This window comes from Nelumbo lutea, chromosome 4 (genome assembly GCF_056320005.1).
Source record: "Nelumbo lutea isolate HS-2025 chromosome 4, American lotus-T2T, whole genome shotgun sequence".
In the NCBI taxonomy this organism is placed as follows: Eukaryota; Viridiplantae; Streptophyta; class Magnoliopsida; order Proteales; family Nelumbonaceae; genus Nelumbo; species Nelumbo lutea.
In genome coordinates this window covers 83,700,317-83,716,089 of record NC_142687.1, presented here as the reverse complement: position 1 = coordinate 83,716,089, position 15,773 = coordinate 83,700,317, and the positions used below count along the sequence as shown (strand labels likewise).

The 15,773-nt window shown below is 32.7% G+C and overlaps 1 protein-coding gene across 1 annotated transcript in view; it reads right to left on the bottom strand.

Moving 5' to 3' along the window:
- Positions 1 to 6,302, bottom strand: part of LOC148861413 (fumarate hydratase 1, mitochondrial-like) — a 35,305-nt gene extending 29,003 nt beyond the window's left edge. The window contains 4 exon segments of the mRNA XM_088985852.1: positions 3,993 to 4,142; positions 5,741 to 5,754; positions 5,757 to 5,857; positions 6,012 to 6,302. Of these exon segments, the coding sequence (XP_088841978.1) occupies positions 3,993 to 4,142; positions 5,741 to 5,754; positions 5,757 to 5,857; positions 6,012 to 6,163 (417 nt within the window). The 5' untranslated portion in view covers positions 6,164 to 6,302.
- Positions 6,303 to 15,773: the final 9,471 nt, after the last annotated feature.

The following is a 15,773-nucleotide window of genomic DNA, read 5'->3' as shown; positions in this document are numbered from 1 at the left end:
CTTTATCAGAGAGAAAATCATCACAAGCGAAGTATGCACTCCATACATCAGCTCTGAAGACCAACTAGCAGACATCTTTACAAAAGGGCTAAACCATTCCAAACACCAAGGTCTCTGTGACAAGTTGGGCATGATCGATATCTATGCCCCAACTTGAGGGGGAGTGTTGACAGGTGTATTATATGTACTATACACAGGTTTAGTGCCTGCAGGGGTATTTTTGTAATTTCTGTAGACCTCTTGTGTTGTACGGCCAGTATAGTATAAATACAATGCTTCACTCGACTAAAGCACTATCTTTTGAGGCCTTAACTCAGTAGCCTCCTCTTCTTCTCTTCTTCTCTTCTTCTTCTTCCTTCTTTCCTTTCTTCTTCTCCTTCTTCTCCTACTCAACAAACCCCAAAACACCCCTTGTAGGGGTGTATCGGGAAGCCCCCAATACAATACGTATCGGTCAATACGTATCAAAATTTCGAACCTTGATTTCAACTTTTCAAGGGAAAGAAAGATCTAATGAAGCACTTGTTGAGGGCATTACCATCATGATTATTCATTGGCTGAAAGCTTCAGAACTTTTCAAGGACTTCTCTGTTACTGAATTCTTTAGAGGGAGGAGTGCTATAGTTGGTTCCTCATCCTCTTATCCTACAGTAATGGAAAGTTTGTCCCCACCACCTTGCTTTAGAGTGAAATTGAACTTTGGTGGAAGCTTTCTAGGTAACCAAGGCCCCTCAAGAATTCAGGGTGTTTTCAGAAATGAGGAGAGAAGAGTGCTGGCCCTTTACTCAGACCCAAAAGGGGTGAGAGACTCCTTAAGGGCAGAAGTTTTTGCTTTCTCCAAGGTCTCAGACTGGCAAAGCAATGGGAAATGCATCAGTTAAAAGAGGAAGGAGATCCCAAGCTGGAAATAGATTGGATGCAAGCAGGAAGTTTGGGCACATTGTCCTTCAGACAATAGCTAAGAGAAATCTTGAGCCTGGTGTGCAGTTTAGGTGGGCAAGAAGATCAGCAAATGGAATGGCTGAAGTTCTAGCTAAGAAAGGAGTCAACGGGCAGGAATTGTTTTGCGCTTGTTTGCAAGAATGACTTTGCCTAAGGGTGTTCCATCCAGCCTTTGGATGGTGACAGTTGTAATCTAATTATAATTATCAATGAAAATTACTGTTTCCTAGAAAAAAAGGGGGGCCTTCGACAAAGCTTGGGCTTCCCCTACTGACATTGGCAGCCTTTTGTCTGCATGGCCCTCAGCTGGGTTTAGTAAAAGAGGTAGGTTTCTGTGGCTTACTTCCTCTCTAGTACCTTGTTGGGTTCTATAGTGTGAAGGAAACAATCATATATTCAGGGGTTCTTCTTCTTAGGTAAGGCAGTGATTGTGAAAGCTGAGAGGCTTCTCTTCAAGTGGGCATCTATCAAAACAGAGAATTGCAGTTTATCCTTTCACCAAGTCTGTGATCAGTGGGGGCATACTCTTGCCTATTAATGGAGAGCTTTATTATGTATATGATGCAAATAACTCATACTATCAGCTCCCTTTCTCTCAAAGGGGGCTTTTTGTGATTATTGGGGTTTTTCCCTTTTATTAATACAAATTATACAATACAATCATCTTACTTACCTTTCAAAAAATATCCTTCTTTTTCCAAATTTAGCAATGTTGAAAAATGGGCCCAAAAAATGGAACCCAGAAATTTGGAGAATTTATGATTCCAATTTTGCCACCACATCTAAAATGTAATGTCATTAAAATATGATAAACTTCTATCTGCTAAACCCATTCATATGGTAATGTTTGCTAACTGCAGAGAAAGGAGCTGAACATAGAATGCCAAAAAAGATTCCGAAGTTAAAATGTACATTTCAACCTATGGCCAACCTGAGCTGCTCTCCCTTCAACCCCTGAATCTGCTCAAAGAAGACAGTTGGTCCTGGACTTGGAGCACAGATGGTCTCTTCTCAGCCAAGTCATTTGCCACTCGCCTGACGGCAAGTTTTTCAGAAGACATGCCTGCTTCCACAGTCTGGAATCCAACCTCTCCCTCAAAAACCAATGCTCTGGTGTGGGCCGCAGCTCTAGACAGGTGCTTAACTAAAGCCCACCTATTTAAGAGAGGGGTCCAGCTTCAGGAACAGAGCTGTGTGTTGTGTGGTCAAGAAGTGGAAGACAACAGTCATCTTTTTCTGCACTGCTCTATCTCTGCTAGAATTTGGAATCATTTTCTCTGTTCGGTGGGTCTTGCTTGGACTATGCCAGCCTCAGCTGTGTGGATGTCCACTCTGGCTGCAGTCATCAGCACCATTTGGGCAGAAAGGAACAAAAGACTATTCCAGAATATCTATAAGGACCTGGAGGACCCGATATCCATTTCTTTTGGAAAGTTGATTTCTTGGGTCTCAGCTTCAAAGGGAATTCAGGCTTCTCAGTTGGGGGCTAGGCTGAATTCTAGGAGCCTATGGCATCTGTAATCTTGTTCTTCTAGGGCTGTTTCCCCTACTAAGGTGTTTTCCTTGGGGGAGGGGGGGTCCCTTTGTACTAGTATTTTATATCAATAAAATTTACCTTATCTTTTCTCTCTCTAAATATATATATATATATATATATTTGACCAACCTGAGAGCTACTTAATTGCTGAATAATAAAGCACAGGCATAGGGGTGATTATTTTACCCCCTAAATATGTTATTACTCACCAACAATACCATTGGATTTAAGCTCCTTTAAGTTTGGAATCATTCTGGCTTTCTGCTTTCCGCACATTCAGCAGTATAAAACGGCCTCACCATTTTTTTATCAGCAAGAAATTCAGAATTATATTAAATTATGAAAATGGTTAATACAATGAAAGGGTAAATCCACCCAAATAACAATCAAACCCGACAAAGTTACAAGATTATAATAGTGCCTACAACAGTTGTATACCCTTTGTTTTGCTAAAGTATCTTGCCATCCCACTTGCTGTCCTTTTTTTTCTAATCCACTTGAAAGATATATCCAGCTCCTGTTTAATGTTTTCTATTTCCCTAAACTCATGCCTATAGATCCATGGCACAAGCTGCTTACTCCTGGCCCAAGAAATGATCATCTTTGAATCTCCCTCTACTTCCAAATGCTGAAAATTCGATAGCTTATCAAATGGCCTCACTATTTACCCCATCTTTCATGGCACTGATCCAATATAAGAATCAAGTGCATTAATTAATCTATTTTTCTTTTCTTTTTTATTGGTTGGATTTGATTGTTCTGTTTCAATGCATTTAAAAAATGATTTTTATTATGAGAGAAAGATTAACTTCCATTGCCTTCTTTCGCATGACCAACATAATTAATACATTTCTACCCGCTTAATTCCTGTATCACACTTCACACCTGGCATTTATCTCAATTTAACCAAACATTTGAACCTGGGACTTACAACAACTCACCACTACATGAAGCTCATGCCACATTAATCAAAGGAGAAAACCAAATGATCAAATACCTGTTGACTATAATGAGGTATCAGGTACCATAGTCCCCCTATCCCATAGCTCAAACGTTGTATTCACATAATGTATGCATGTGTATGAGTATGGAAACATATTTACATTATTATGGCACTGCATACTATATAGTTAGTACAAATGGATAGGCAAGCAAGGGTTGGGTTGGAGTTGAACTAAGGTAACCCAAGGTCTCAACCAGACCCAACCTAGCACTAGGGTTAAACATTTCAGGTCCACACCCATCCCAAAACCCAAAAAATTCAAGTATAGTCCATGCAAAAGTTCAGGTTGGACCCACCCTTAGAGATAAACATAACTAATACATGTTACAGTTCTTTATCTCACATATGTCTCTGCTCTCAACTTTAATCTAACTATAGAACATGATAAATCACCAAAACCCAAACATCATACATTGTTATTAGCAGCCTGATAAAGTATTCATATTGTACTAAAGATTATAGAAAAATCTAGCAGAACTCCAAGCAATGAGGATAAAAATGAATATTAACCTCATTAGCATTCATGTTGCTTTGAGTGCCACTTCCTGTCTGCCATATCACAAGTGGAAAATGATCATTGAGTTTTCCTTCAGAAACTTCTTGAGCAGCCTGCATTATTGCCTTCCCAATTGATGGATCAAGGCCATATTCCATGTTCACCTGCATGAGAAAGTACTTGCTTATATCATCCACGAAAAGGATGGCATCAGTAAAACAACACTTTTCTATGATCAGAAGATCAGTAAAATAATAATATCATGACTGTGACAATAATAACTGAAACAGGTTTAACACACAAACAAGACCAGAGTTGTAGTATAAAAGGTCAATCAACTAATCCAATAACACGAAGATTGTGAGAGAAGTGAAACCATAATCTTTGACAATAGACCTCAACACCCAACTTTACATGGCAGTCTTCTACTTTTGAAGCTTCATGTGCTTCAGTGCAAAAAAAATTATAGGAAGTGCTGTCGGTGGGTTGGGTCTGGTCTCAATCAGGGTAGACCCAGTCCCAAAATGTGCAAAACCAGTTCCAAAGAAGACCCTATAGGGTCTGTAATCAGGACTATTGGGTCTGACTGACAAGACCCTATTTTAATTGACAACTGCACTTTTAATCTATATTTTGACCAAAAAACCCTGCTTATTTGTTAAATGATTAAATCAACACATTTGAACATCATAATTGGGAGGTTCAAGTCCATCTGGTCTGACCAAGCCATTGACAACCCTAATTCTAGGGGTCCAAATTTTGTGCTATAGCATCCTCCCCTCTCTCTCTCGTTCAATTATACCTCTACCCTAATTCAGATAAGGACTAAGTTTTATAAAACCTTTTACTACACACCATTTGCTAAAACTTGGGTGCTTTAGACATCATGTGTGTCCTACATGTCAGAAACATGCTGACACTTATATTCGGATTTAGGGAGTGTTCAACATCATGGTTGATTTTGTTTTTGAAAACAAAAAAGATGCCACATCATCAAAATTATATTGATTTTACTGATGTGGCAGCTGTTTTTTATTATCAAAGGCAAAACCAACCATGTTCTCAAACATCCCCTTAGTGAGATACCTTGTATCCATATCCAACACTAAAGAACACCATTATTTAAGTTACATATAACACAAGGAAAGAATTAATATGACCAGCTCTAGTTTATAAATATCAACTCAAAATACTTAATTATTCAATTTTACATATATTATACAGAATACAATCCAATTATCCATGCATATAAAAAATTTTGGATGTGGCAAGAAAGTAAAAGCAATGTAGATCGTTATTTTACATGCATCTATGCATGAATGAACATACTGAATCATCATTTCCTATGTAGACTATGTGGTCATATAACTCCAGGCGAAACTATTGATCCGTTAAAAGATTAGTTTCAGAATGCACTGAAACAATGAAGTGTACATTATCAGTAAAATACATCAGCTGGCTTCCACCTAGGAAAACCAGAGGCTCGGTAATGCTGCCTTAAGAAAATTAAAAGTTACAATCTATGCATTGAAACTAGGTAAAAAATAACGAAAACTCAATGGCAAGAAACAATAAAAAATTACACGTAGTAACAACTCCAAGTGAAAACAGCGAAAAATCGTGAATGAAACCACTAGAACACCATTTCATATATTCCACATCTAACTCATAATGGACTCAAAAAATAAATTGCAAAAGTTCATACCAAACCATCAATCTGCAAGTCCAAAAGAAATGGAGAATGGATAAGATTAGAACAAACCTTGGCTGCACATTCTTAAGAATGCCAAAGGCACGAATGATTGGTTCCGGCATTTGTTCACGGTCGCCACCGATATCAAAGTTCTGCAGCGACCTCTGAGTCTGACCCCCCCACAACCTAGATGTAGAGTAGAGAATTGCAAAATCGACTGGAGTCAAGGAAAGCATACAAGACCAATACAAGTTGATGCCGTTGGAAATGTGATTGTTTTGTTTTTGTACAACAACCAAGAATCAGAAAAAACAGAAACAGACGAATACTGAATACGAACTTGTCAGAGGGAACAAGGATCGGTCCAAAAGTATCTCTCTCCTCCCTGAATGATGTTGAGATGGACCTCAGGCAAGCGGCACGCAAAGCCCACACTGATCGCAACGTCGTCGATGCACATGGGAGTCGACGCGAGGCGGTAAACATGGCCATTTCTAGTCCTACAAACTGAAATCAAAGGTGTGTTAAGCTGAAGCTGAAGACGAGCCGATCGTCTAGACCGATTCCAAACGTCAATGAAATCAGTAAAGAACACGGACCACCACCTCTGAATTTCTGTAAGACCTGCAAGAATCTGGAATGGCTTGTTCCGCCAACAGTGAGTAACGACGGAGCAGAGGAGAAACTGATGGGAAAAAAAGAAAGAACGAGTTTAGGCAGATCGGAAGTTGTACGCACTATAAAAGCGTCTCCTCTGTCGTTCATCCTTCATGGCCAGATGTTCCCGATGTACGTCTGTGATGATTTTTGGAAACGCGTATTGGACCAGATGCGACTTCTCCTCAGCTGGATTCGAGCCCGGATTAACTGTACGTGATGCCTTGATCGCCGAAACTTTGGCTGTTGGGGCCAAATAGAGAATGTTCTTGGAATAACACGTTAACCGCTTCAATTTCGTAAGTTGTGTTTGGCAAGAGAAATACTTTTCCTATCTTTTCCTTTAAACCAAACACAGCCTAATTGTCATTTTTAAAATAACAGACAAATTAAAGAGAAGCAAGAAACTGGTGGTTGAGGGTAACAGGAGAAATGCAATTTAGGCTCAATTTGGAAGGAGTACAAATACAAATATGTAGTGTATAAATACAAATACAAATATGTACTCTTTGTATAGTACAAATGCATACAAAATAATATAAAATATAAGGTTTTGTACTCTATATATTTGCATTTGTACTCCTTCCAAACTGAGCCTTAGTGATCGTGGCAGGTTGTAAATTAAAAGAACAGTCAAAAGAGAAAAGGGGAAGAAGAGAGGGGGAGAGAAATAGGAGAGAAAGAAAGACACGAAAGAGAAAAGAGGAGGCGTGGCAATGAGTTGTCTTCGTTTTTGTTGCCACCTCTATCATGTTAAGCTATGAAGACAGAAGGAGTGTAGGAAGGAGATAGAATAAAAGGGAAAGAAATAAGCTAAGTTTTGAAAACCAGCCCGAAGGGTGACCCGATTTTGCCGAGTCATGGGTCATTAGTTCGACCTTTGGGTCAAATGGGTCAAATTGTTCAATGTCAACACTATATGTGTGTGTATGTGTGTAAATGCATATTCTATCAATAAATAGTGTATAATTATGTTTTACATATAATATATATATTATTTTCTATTTAATTTATGTTTTCAATTCAATTTTTTATTTTTTATTTAAAAAAATATTAAAAATTATGATTTGAGGCCAAAAAAGGGATTCTTTTACGAAAATAGTGGAGCAAAGCCCCAACAGCTCCTTAGGACTTGAAGATCTCGAAAAGTTACCCAAATAAAAAATATCATCCTAATTGAACATTTGAGTGCAAGGTTATGGCCTCTAAAAGTTTGCACATATGTTAAATGTGCAACCTGCAACCCAATGACTAGGTTGAATGGGTTAATAGTTAAGCCGCTCAGGTCTGGTGGTTTTTTACCAAGTCAACAGCTTTTATTAAAGTATAGGTTTTAATAGAATTGGACCCAGAATCAGGGTCAGTGATGGTTCAAATAGTTTAACTAGCCAAGTCAATGACAAGTTGAAAACACTAGAAAAAGAAGTAAAGATGGAGGAGGAGGAGGTGAAGGGAGACAATGGGGGAGATAAGGTAGGTGAGCTCATCTTCAAATGGTAATGTTTGGGAGGTAATAAATAATTTGTGTTTTTTTTTTTTTGTTCATTTTGAAAATTTAAGTATAATTAAGGTTATAAAAGTCTTCTTATACCATAAAGTCTATTTGAAAAACATATTATGAAAACTTAGGGTATGTTTAAGTCTTTTATCGTAAAGAATATTTAATGCAATTACTTTTTTACCCCATGGTAATTGAAGCATTTCCTTCCTAACAACGTTGCCCCCAATAACCTATGTATTTTCTATTTGATGAGTGACGACTATGTTGAATTGGGAGCTAATCCTCACATAATGCTCCACGTACCAAATTCTTAGCACTCCAAGTGTCAGCCACACATTAGAACATCTCTCTACTTATATATTCTTATTTATGAGATGTCCCAATTCACTGTTGTAACATGCTGTGAGGAAATCCCAATTGGCTTTGGCTGTGTTAATGGAGACAGAATTTTGTCATCGCAAAATTTGTTTCACAACACTTGCAGCCATGTATTTGGAACATCTCCCCATAAAATAAAAATATACAAGTATGGAGATATTATAATTAAATAGTTGCAAGTGTTGTGAAGATGGTATGAGGATGACATCCTGATCTGTATTAAGTGTGAAACTTTTGTTTCACTAAAATATATTAATTTTTGAGTTTGATCATTCCCTAATTGTAAGGATAAAAATGTTATTTGAATAACCAATTTTCTCCTCATTAAGCCATATTTAAGGTATTAATTCTCATTAACATTTATTGAATCCTGTTATTGGCTAAAATACCCCTATTTTTTAATTTGGTATCTCTTTAATTGTGAGGGCATGAAATGTAATTTGAACTATTACATTTCTATTCATTCAATTCCCTCTAATTAAATCTTATATTTAGGGCATTAACTCTAATTCTCTCATTCAATCCTATATTTAAGTTATTCATTTCACCAATAAATTCTATCAACTATATATATATTCAATACTTACGATATATATAATACACACTTTTTAAAATTGACCCAACAAATAGAATTGTTCTTACATAACAATTCAGCTATCCAAGTCAAATAGGTCAATAGATTTTTTAAAATAGAAATAAAAAATATATATAGAAAATTGGGCACAACTCTAATAGTTATATTAAATCATACTAAAGAAAAATAAGTGTAACGAATAATAATTATTCTTATTGATGTTGGAATGAAATATAAATTTAAAACCAATCCAAAAAAAAAAAATTGTTTTCATGATGCCAGGTCAACAATTCAACCTTTTAAGCCAGATGTGCTAACCCTTGATGTCATGATTAAATTAAAAATGACAAAGATAAAAAGAAAACATAAAAACATTATATAATAATACACAATTTTGTAAAGAACATTTAGGCACTTATCTAATACTAGTAAGCATGCACGTGTTTTACATGTGGCAATTCTAGATGATCACAATGATGGTAATAATGTATCCAACTTTTTTTTTTTATAAAAGTCATGTTTTTTTTTTTGTTTTATATTTTTTTGTTTTTTATTATTAATTGAATGCAGATTGCAAAATCAAAATCAGATTATATAAACACCTCATATTGGGTTGCAAAGTTTGAAGTATCACTTGGTTGGTTCTTTTTCTATAATGTTTTATCTTCACAGTGTATCTTTTTTGTTCATTTATAGAAAAAATATATAAGATTTAAATAGAGGAAATTGAATGATGTGTAAAGTAATAATTGAAATTACATTTTAAACCTCACAATTAAATATAGATTAAATTCAAAAAATGGTGTAATTTTAGTTAAAAGAAAGTTTTACAATCTTATTCATTATTCATGTTTTTAGTAGTAATATAATTATAGAATTATAGATGTGTTCAATTTTTTCTAAAATTTTGTTATTTCTATGTGGGCACACAAACTTTGCTTAATATGATAGATATATGATATTACACATATGCCCAGATATTCTTTTTTTGTAAAACTTATCTATTTTTTTTCATTTTTGTGTTTTTATGTTTTATTATTTTTTATTATTTAATTATGACATTAAAGGTTAACACATTTGACCCAAAAGTTGAACTATTGATCTCCGTCCAATGGGAAAATAATTTCATTTTTAGCCAAATTTAGATTATGTATTTCATTTTCATTATCAATAAAATAATTATTGTTTATTGCTCTTACATTTTAATTTGATTAATAAAAATATCATAAATGTGTCTAATTTTTTCTACATTTTTGTAATTTTCTATATTTATTTATATTTAAAATTTTTAATATCCAACTATGACTTCATGGGTTGACCAATTTGATTTGGATGGTTGAATTGTTTAGTCATCACTTGGATTATGGTTTTATATTTTTAAAAGTATTGGATATATATCTAATTAGTAACATTTATTAGTAAAAAAATAACTTAAATATAGGACTTAATAAGAGAGAATGGGTGTTAACACCTCAAATATATGACTTAATGTGAGGGATTTGAATGAGGTGAAAAATAATAGTTCAAATTACATTTTTTGCCCTTACAATTAAAAAGAGACTAAATTCAAATTACATTTTTGACCATTTTTATATTTCCATATATACAAAATTAATTCTTATTTATCACACTTGTTTTTGTTTAATATGATGAATATACAATATTAGAGATGTGCCCAAATGTTTTTATTGCAAATTTTATGTGTTTTTTCATTTTTTTCATTTTGTCTTTTTCTTACTTTTTTATTTAATTATGACATTAAATATTGACACATTTGACCAAAAAGTTGAACTGTTGACCTTGACCAAATAGGAAATCAGTTTCATTTTTTGGTTGGTTTTAAAATTTATATTTCATTTCCATTATCAATAAAAAGAAATCTTTTTTACGACTATTTAATATGATTAATATAAAATATCAAAGAAATTTCTCATTTTTTCTATATTTTTTATTTTGTGAATTTGTTTCTATTGTAAATATTTTTATTATTTAACTATGACATCATGGATTCACCCAATTGACCCCTCATAATTAAAGAGGGACTAAATTCAAATATAGGGGTAGTTTAGTAAAAAAGAAAGTTCCACACTCTTATTATTGTTTAATATGTCAAATATACAATGCTAAAAATATTTCTAAATTTTTATTTAGTTTCTATTTTTTTTTTTGCATTTTATCTATTTTTCAAATTTTATTGTTTAATTGTGGTAACATGAATTGGCCCATTTGACCCAAAATGGTTTAATTTCTTACCACCACCTAGATGAAAACACTATTCTTCCATGTAGATTTAAAAAGTGTAAGTTTTTATGCTATTAGAATTATTAACTTATTATAGATTTAATTAGTATAATTTAGTGATGAGAATAAATTTATGCTTTAAATATATGATTCAATGAGGTGAATGAGAGTTAGTACCTTAAATGTGAGATTTAATGAGAAGGAATTGAATGCATTGAATAATAGTATTCAAATTATATTTTCTACCCTCACAACAAAGGGATCATATTTCCAAAAAGGGGTATTTTAGTCAATAAAAATTCCAAAAATTTTAGAGGTTATTCGTACTTTTTATAGTAGTATAGATTTTGTAACAATTAAGTGTGATAAATAATAGTTGTTTTTATTGATGTTAGGAATAAAATATAAAATTTAAAACTAATCCAAAAATGAAATTGTTTTACTAATGGCGGAAAGTCCAACCTTTTGGTTATATGTGTCAACCATTGATCTCCTAAGTAAATAATAAAAGTTAAAGAAAGATAAATATAAAAAATAAAAATAAAAACTATGTAGAAAACATTTGGTCACGCCTCTAATATTTTATATTAATCACATTAAACATTAAACACGATAAACAATAATTGTTTTTAACTTTTTATTGATAATGGAAATAAAATACAAAGTTTAAAACTAATCCAAAAGTGAAACTGTTTTCCTATTTGTTATTACATAAGCAATTCAACCTTTCAAGTCAAATGTCTCAACTCATGAAGTCATAATAAAATAATAAAAAATAAACAAAAAGATAAAAACACACAAATATATATATATATATATATATATATATATATATATATAAATTATGTAGAAAATATATCTCTATTATTCTGTATTAATTAACCATATTGAAGACAAATAATTATGACAAAGAGTAATTGTTTTTATTGATAATAGAAATAAAAAATAAATTTAAAACCAACCAAAAAATCAAGTTATTTTCCCATTTAGTGGTGGATCAAGAATTTAACCTTTTAGGTCATATGCATCTACCATTGATGTCATAATTAAATAATAAATATAATAATAATAATAATAATAATAATAATAATAATAATAATAATAATAATAATAAAAAAAGAGGAAAGCACACAAAATTATAAAATACAAAAAAATATATAGAAAACATTGGGATACATCTCTAATATTATATATTCATTATATTAAATAAAAAATAAGTATGACAAATAAGAAACATTTTTATAGATATAGAAATATTAACGAATTATAGAAAAATTAGAAATATATTATTTCATATCATTATCTTCATCATCATAAAAAAAGTGTCATGTGCATACTTACTAGTCATGATATATGTATCATTTTGTCAAGCTATTGATATTTTAAAAAACTAAACTATTGTTTTTGTTTGTTTTATATGATAAAGTATGATTTGACAGGGTTCTACTATGATGTCAAAAAGATATGATATAAGAAAAACTTGCAACCAATCAACCAACATCATAAAAGTAGTAACCAACCAAGTGGGTTTAATTTCATCAAATTCGTGGTGCCTTGTGATTGGTCAAAGCCTTTCCTATATCATATCTTTTCAACATCATAGTTTTTCCTTATTTGACATTTGCATCAACAAAACATTGTTAAAAAATAATACATAGATATTAGTTTGTGGTAATGGTCTGGAATTGGAATCATCCAATCATTTGGTTAGGCAAAATTGGAATCTGATTCTCATCTTTTTGTGGAATGACATCCCCTCGTTTGAAGGAATGGCCATTCTTATCCCTCCCTTGGGAATGAGAATCCACTTTAGTTTATTCGAATTCTGATTCTAATTTTCTATCTAAACAAAACATGCAAGGGGAATAAACCATTTTGGTTTTGATTTTGATTCCAATTCCAATTTTTACTGTAAACTAAACATATCCTAAGAGTTCTTGTGATTCAAAACTCTCCATGCACAAAATTATACAAATTTTGTATATTAGAGTCAATACTTTTAACCTCCGTTAACCAATAACAACAACCCATGTCAACCATGCATCCAAAGTGAGAAATTGGAGAGAGAGAGAGAGAGAGAGAGAGAGAGCATTGAACTAATCACTTTAGCCAATCCCCTTCTCTTTTCATTTTTGCCCAAGGGATCTAGTAAAAAAGTTTATTGTTATTTTTTGCTTTTTGTTTTTTCTGTACCTTTCTCTTGTAATTTGCTTTTGCTCTAAATTCACATTAGTTATACTAATAAATTAATAACTAGTGTTTAATACTCGAATCAGATACAAAACTAGAATGTTTATCGGGCCTTGGGTCAAATGGATTGACCACATGACAAATAAAAACCATATATAATATATTTTGTAAATAAAAATAGACTTGTAAGTGGTAGCTAGATGGTTGGTGTTGTATTTTCTCTATCACCATTTGAAAATTTTGTAACCATTTAGTGACTTTTCAATGGTTTTATTGACTTTTGACTTTTGATTGATTCTACTGGCTTTTTAAAAAAAAAAAATGAAAACCAAGGTTCTTAAAATTTGAAATGCCTTCTGGTTCTTAAATTTACTAGTCCAACCATCTAATCTAGTCAAAATCTTAAAACTTTGTTGATAATTGTTGTTGAACAAGGTATATAAACTCTAAAATATCAAGCATGCTTATTCCAATTATGTTTCATTTTTTTTTTCATGTGTAAGAGGAACTTACATAAAGAAGCATGTCTAATCTTAAATAAGGGAATTTTTGGCATTTTAAGTTACTTGTAACAGAGCTGGTAAATGCAAAAAGGGTATGACCATGAATTAATGGAAGGAAGTGTACTTTTATCTCCCTCCTACCATACTAGCCAACAAGAAAGGTTAAAGTGTGCTAAGGAAAGTTATGGGAGCTTTTAGTATTCATGACAATAAGGAGAGTTTTTTTTTTTTTTTTTTGTAAAAGAACTTTATTTATGAGAAGAATAGCAGGAAAGCAGGTCCTATAGGGGATACAAGGACTCATAAGCAAAGTCAAAGAAAGGGTTGATCGAGGGATAATCCACCCTAGTATAGATAAAGATGGTGTTTGGTATTAATGATGTTTTCTAGAGCATTGTTGCTAGTTTAGCGCCATATAATCTAATAGAGAAAAAACACAAAAAATGATGTTTAGTTGAGCCATTTAATTGATAAATGTCTATCTCACTTTACATAAAAGTTGTTTATCATAAAAATGCCAAAATGATGTTTTTCATTTTCAATGGCATTTTTTTTACTATTTGGATTACATGAGGCCTAATAGCATCTAGTGCCGCATACCAGCATTGAGGTGTCAAAATCGTTTAAAGTAGATTTTGTCCTGATTTTCAAGACAAAGTTGTACGAAACGTTTATTAGATAAGCACCATCAATACCAAACATCCACAAAGTTATTGAAGTATTCATGCATTCAAGATGCAATGGAATGAGCAGCAACCAACAAGTCCCTTTCTCTTTGAATATGGATTAGTCTCGGTCTTGAAGGATGTTTAAGTATTTATGTATATCTTTTAATAGGCTATAATAAATATGTTTTAAAACATCTTTTTTGCTCTCATTTAATATACAACAAAACAGGGGTGAGTAAACAGGTCAGTTCTACACGAGACTAGAATTGACCTCAAACTAGCTTCTAATGAAATTCTCGGAATTGACCCCCCACCCAGGCCAATTCTAAGGTCTAGGGGCTTACCCTACTTGAACCAACTGTGGTTGGCCTTGGTGGAATCAATCTTGGAACTAAGCTTTCCTTAAAATAAATCACAAAATACTTTAAGAATGTAAACATTTGAACCTAAACACTCATGTTTACAAAGACCATGCTCACTTGACCACTTAGCCACTTAATTAAATTAATAATTTTCTTCAATTTAATATTAAACATATATAATAAGTAATGTTAATGGTAATATTTACAAAATTTAAATTGTAATGATAAGTTTTAAATTATATGTTAATATATAATCTACATATTAAATTACTCAATATAATTATTTTGAAAGGTAAGGTAAGGCTTTATTAAAATCATCAAACAAATATTACATCAGCTCCTAAGCCACACTAAGCTTGGTCAGGAAAGTTGAACAGATTACAAACTCCAAATGGAATGTGATCTTAACAACTTAGTTACATTTAGATTTTTGAAATCAACATTCACAAAAGACCCAAGAGATCAGCTTGCAAACAACAAAGTGAATAAGATCTTCTAGGTTCTTCAGTGTTACAAAAAATTCTATTGTTTCTTTTAGCCCAGATAGACCAAAGAACAACAACAGAAACAACTTTCCACATAATCTTTCCTTTCTTTTTTAAATCTTGAACATTCCAACAACACAACTCCTTAACTGATTTTAGCATTACCCAACTTAGTTCAATAGCCTTGAGAAAATGATCCCACACCTTAGAGGTTATTGTACAATGAAGACTTAAGTGATATGTAGTTTCAAATACTAGGCTACAGAGACCACAAGACTAATCCAAAATCTACATTTCCCTTCTTTCTAGATCTGATCTTGTAAGACACTTGTCTAGAGTCATTAACTAGAAAATTCACTTTTGAGGGGGGGGGGGGGGGGGGATAGGATTCCAAATATGCTTTCAGGGGAAATCCAAAAGGCCAGACCTGCTTAACTTTGAAGCCAAAGATCTAACCGTGAAGCATCAATTTCCTGTTTCTATAATAGATTCATTTATGAAATCAACTCCCTATTTCAATAATAGGTTCAACAACTCCAATAT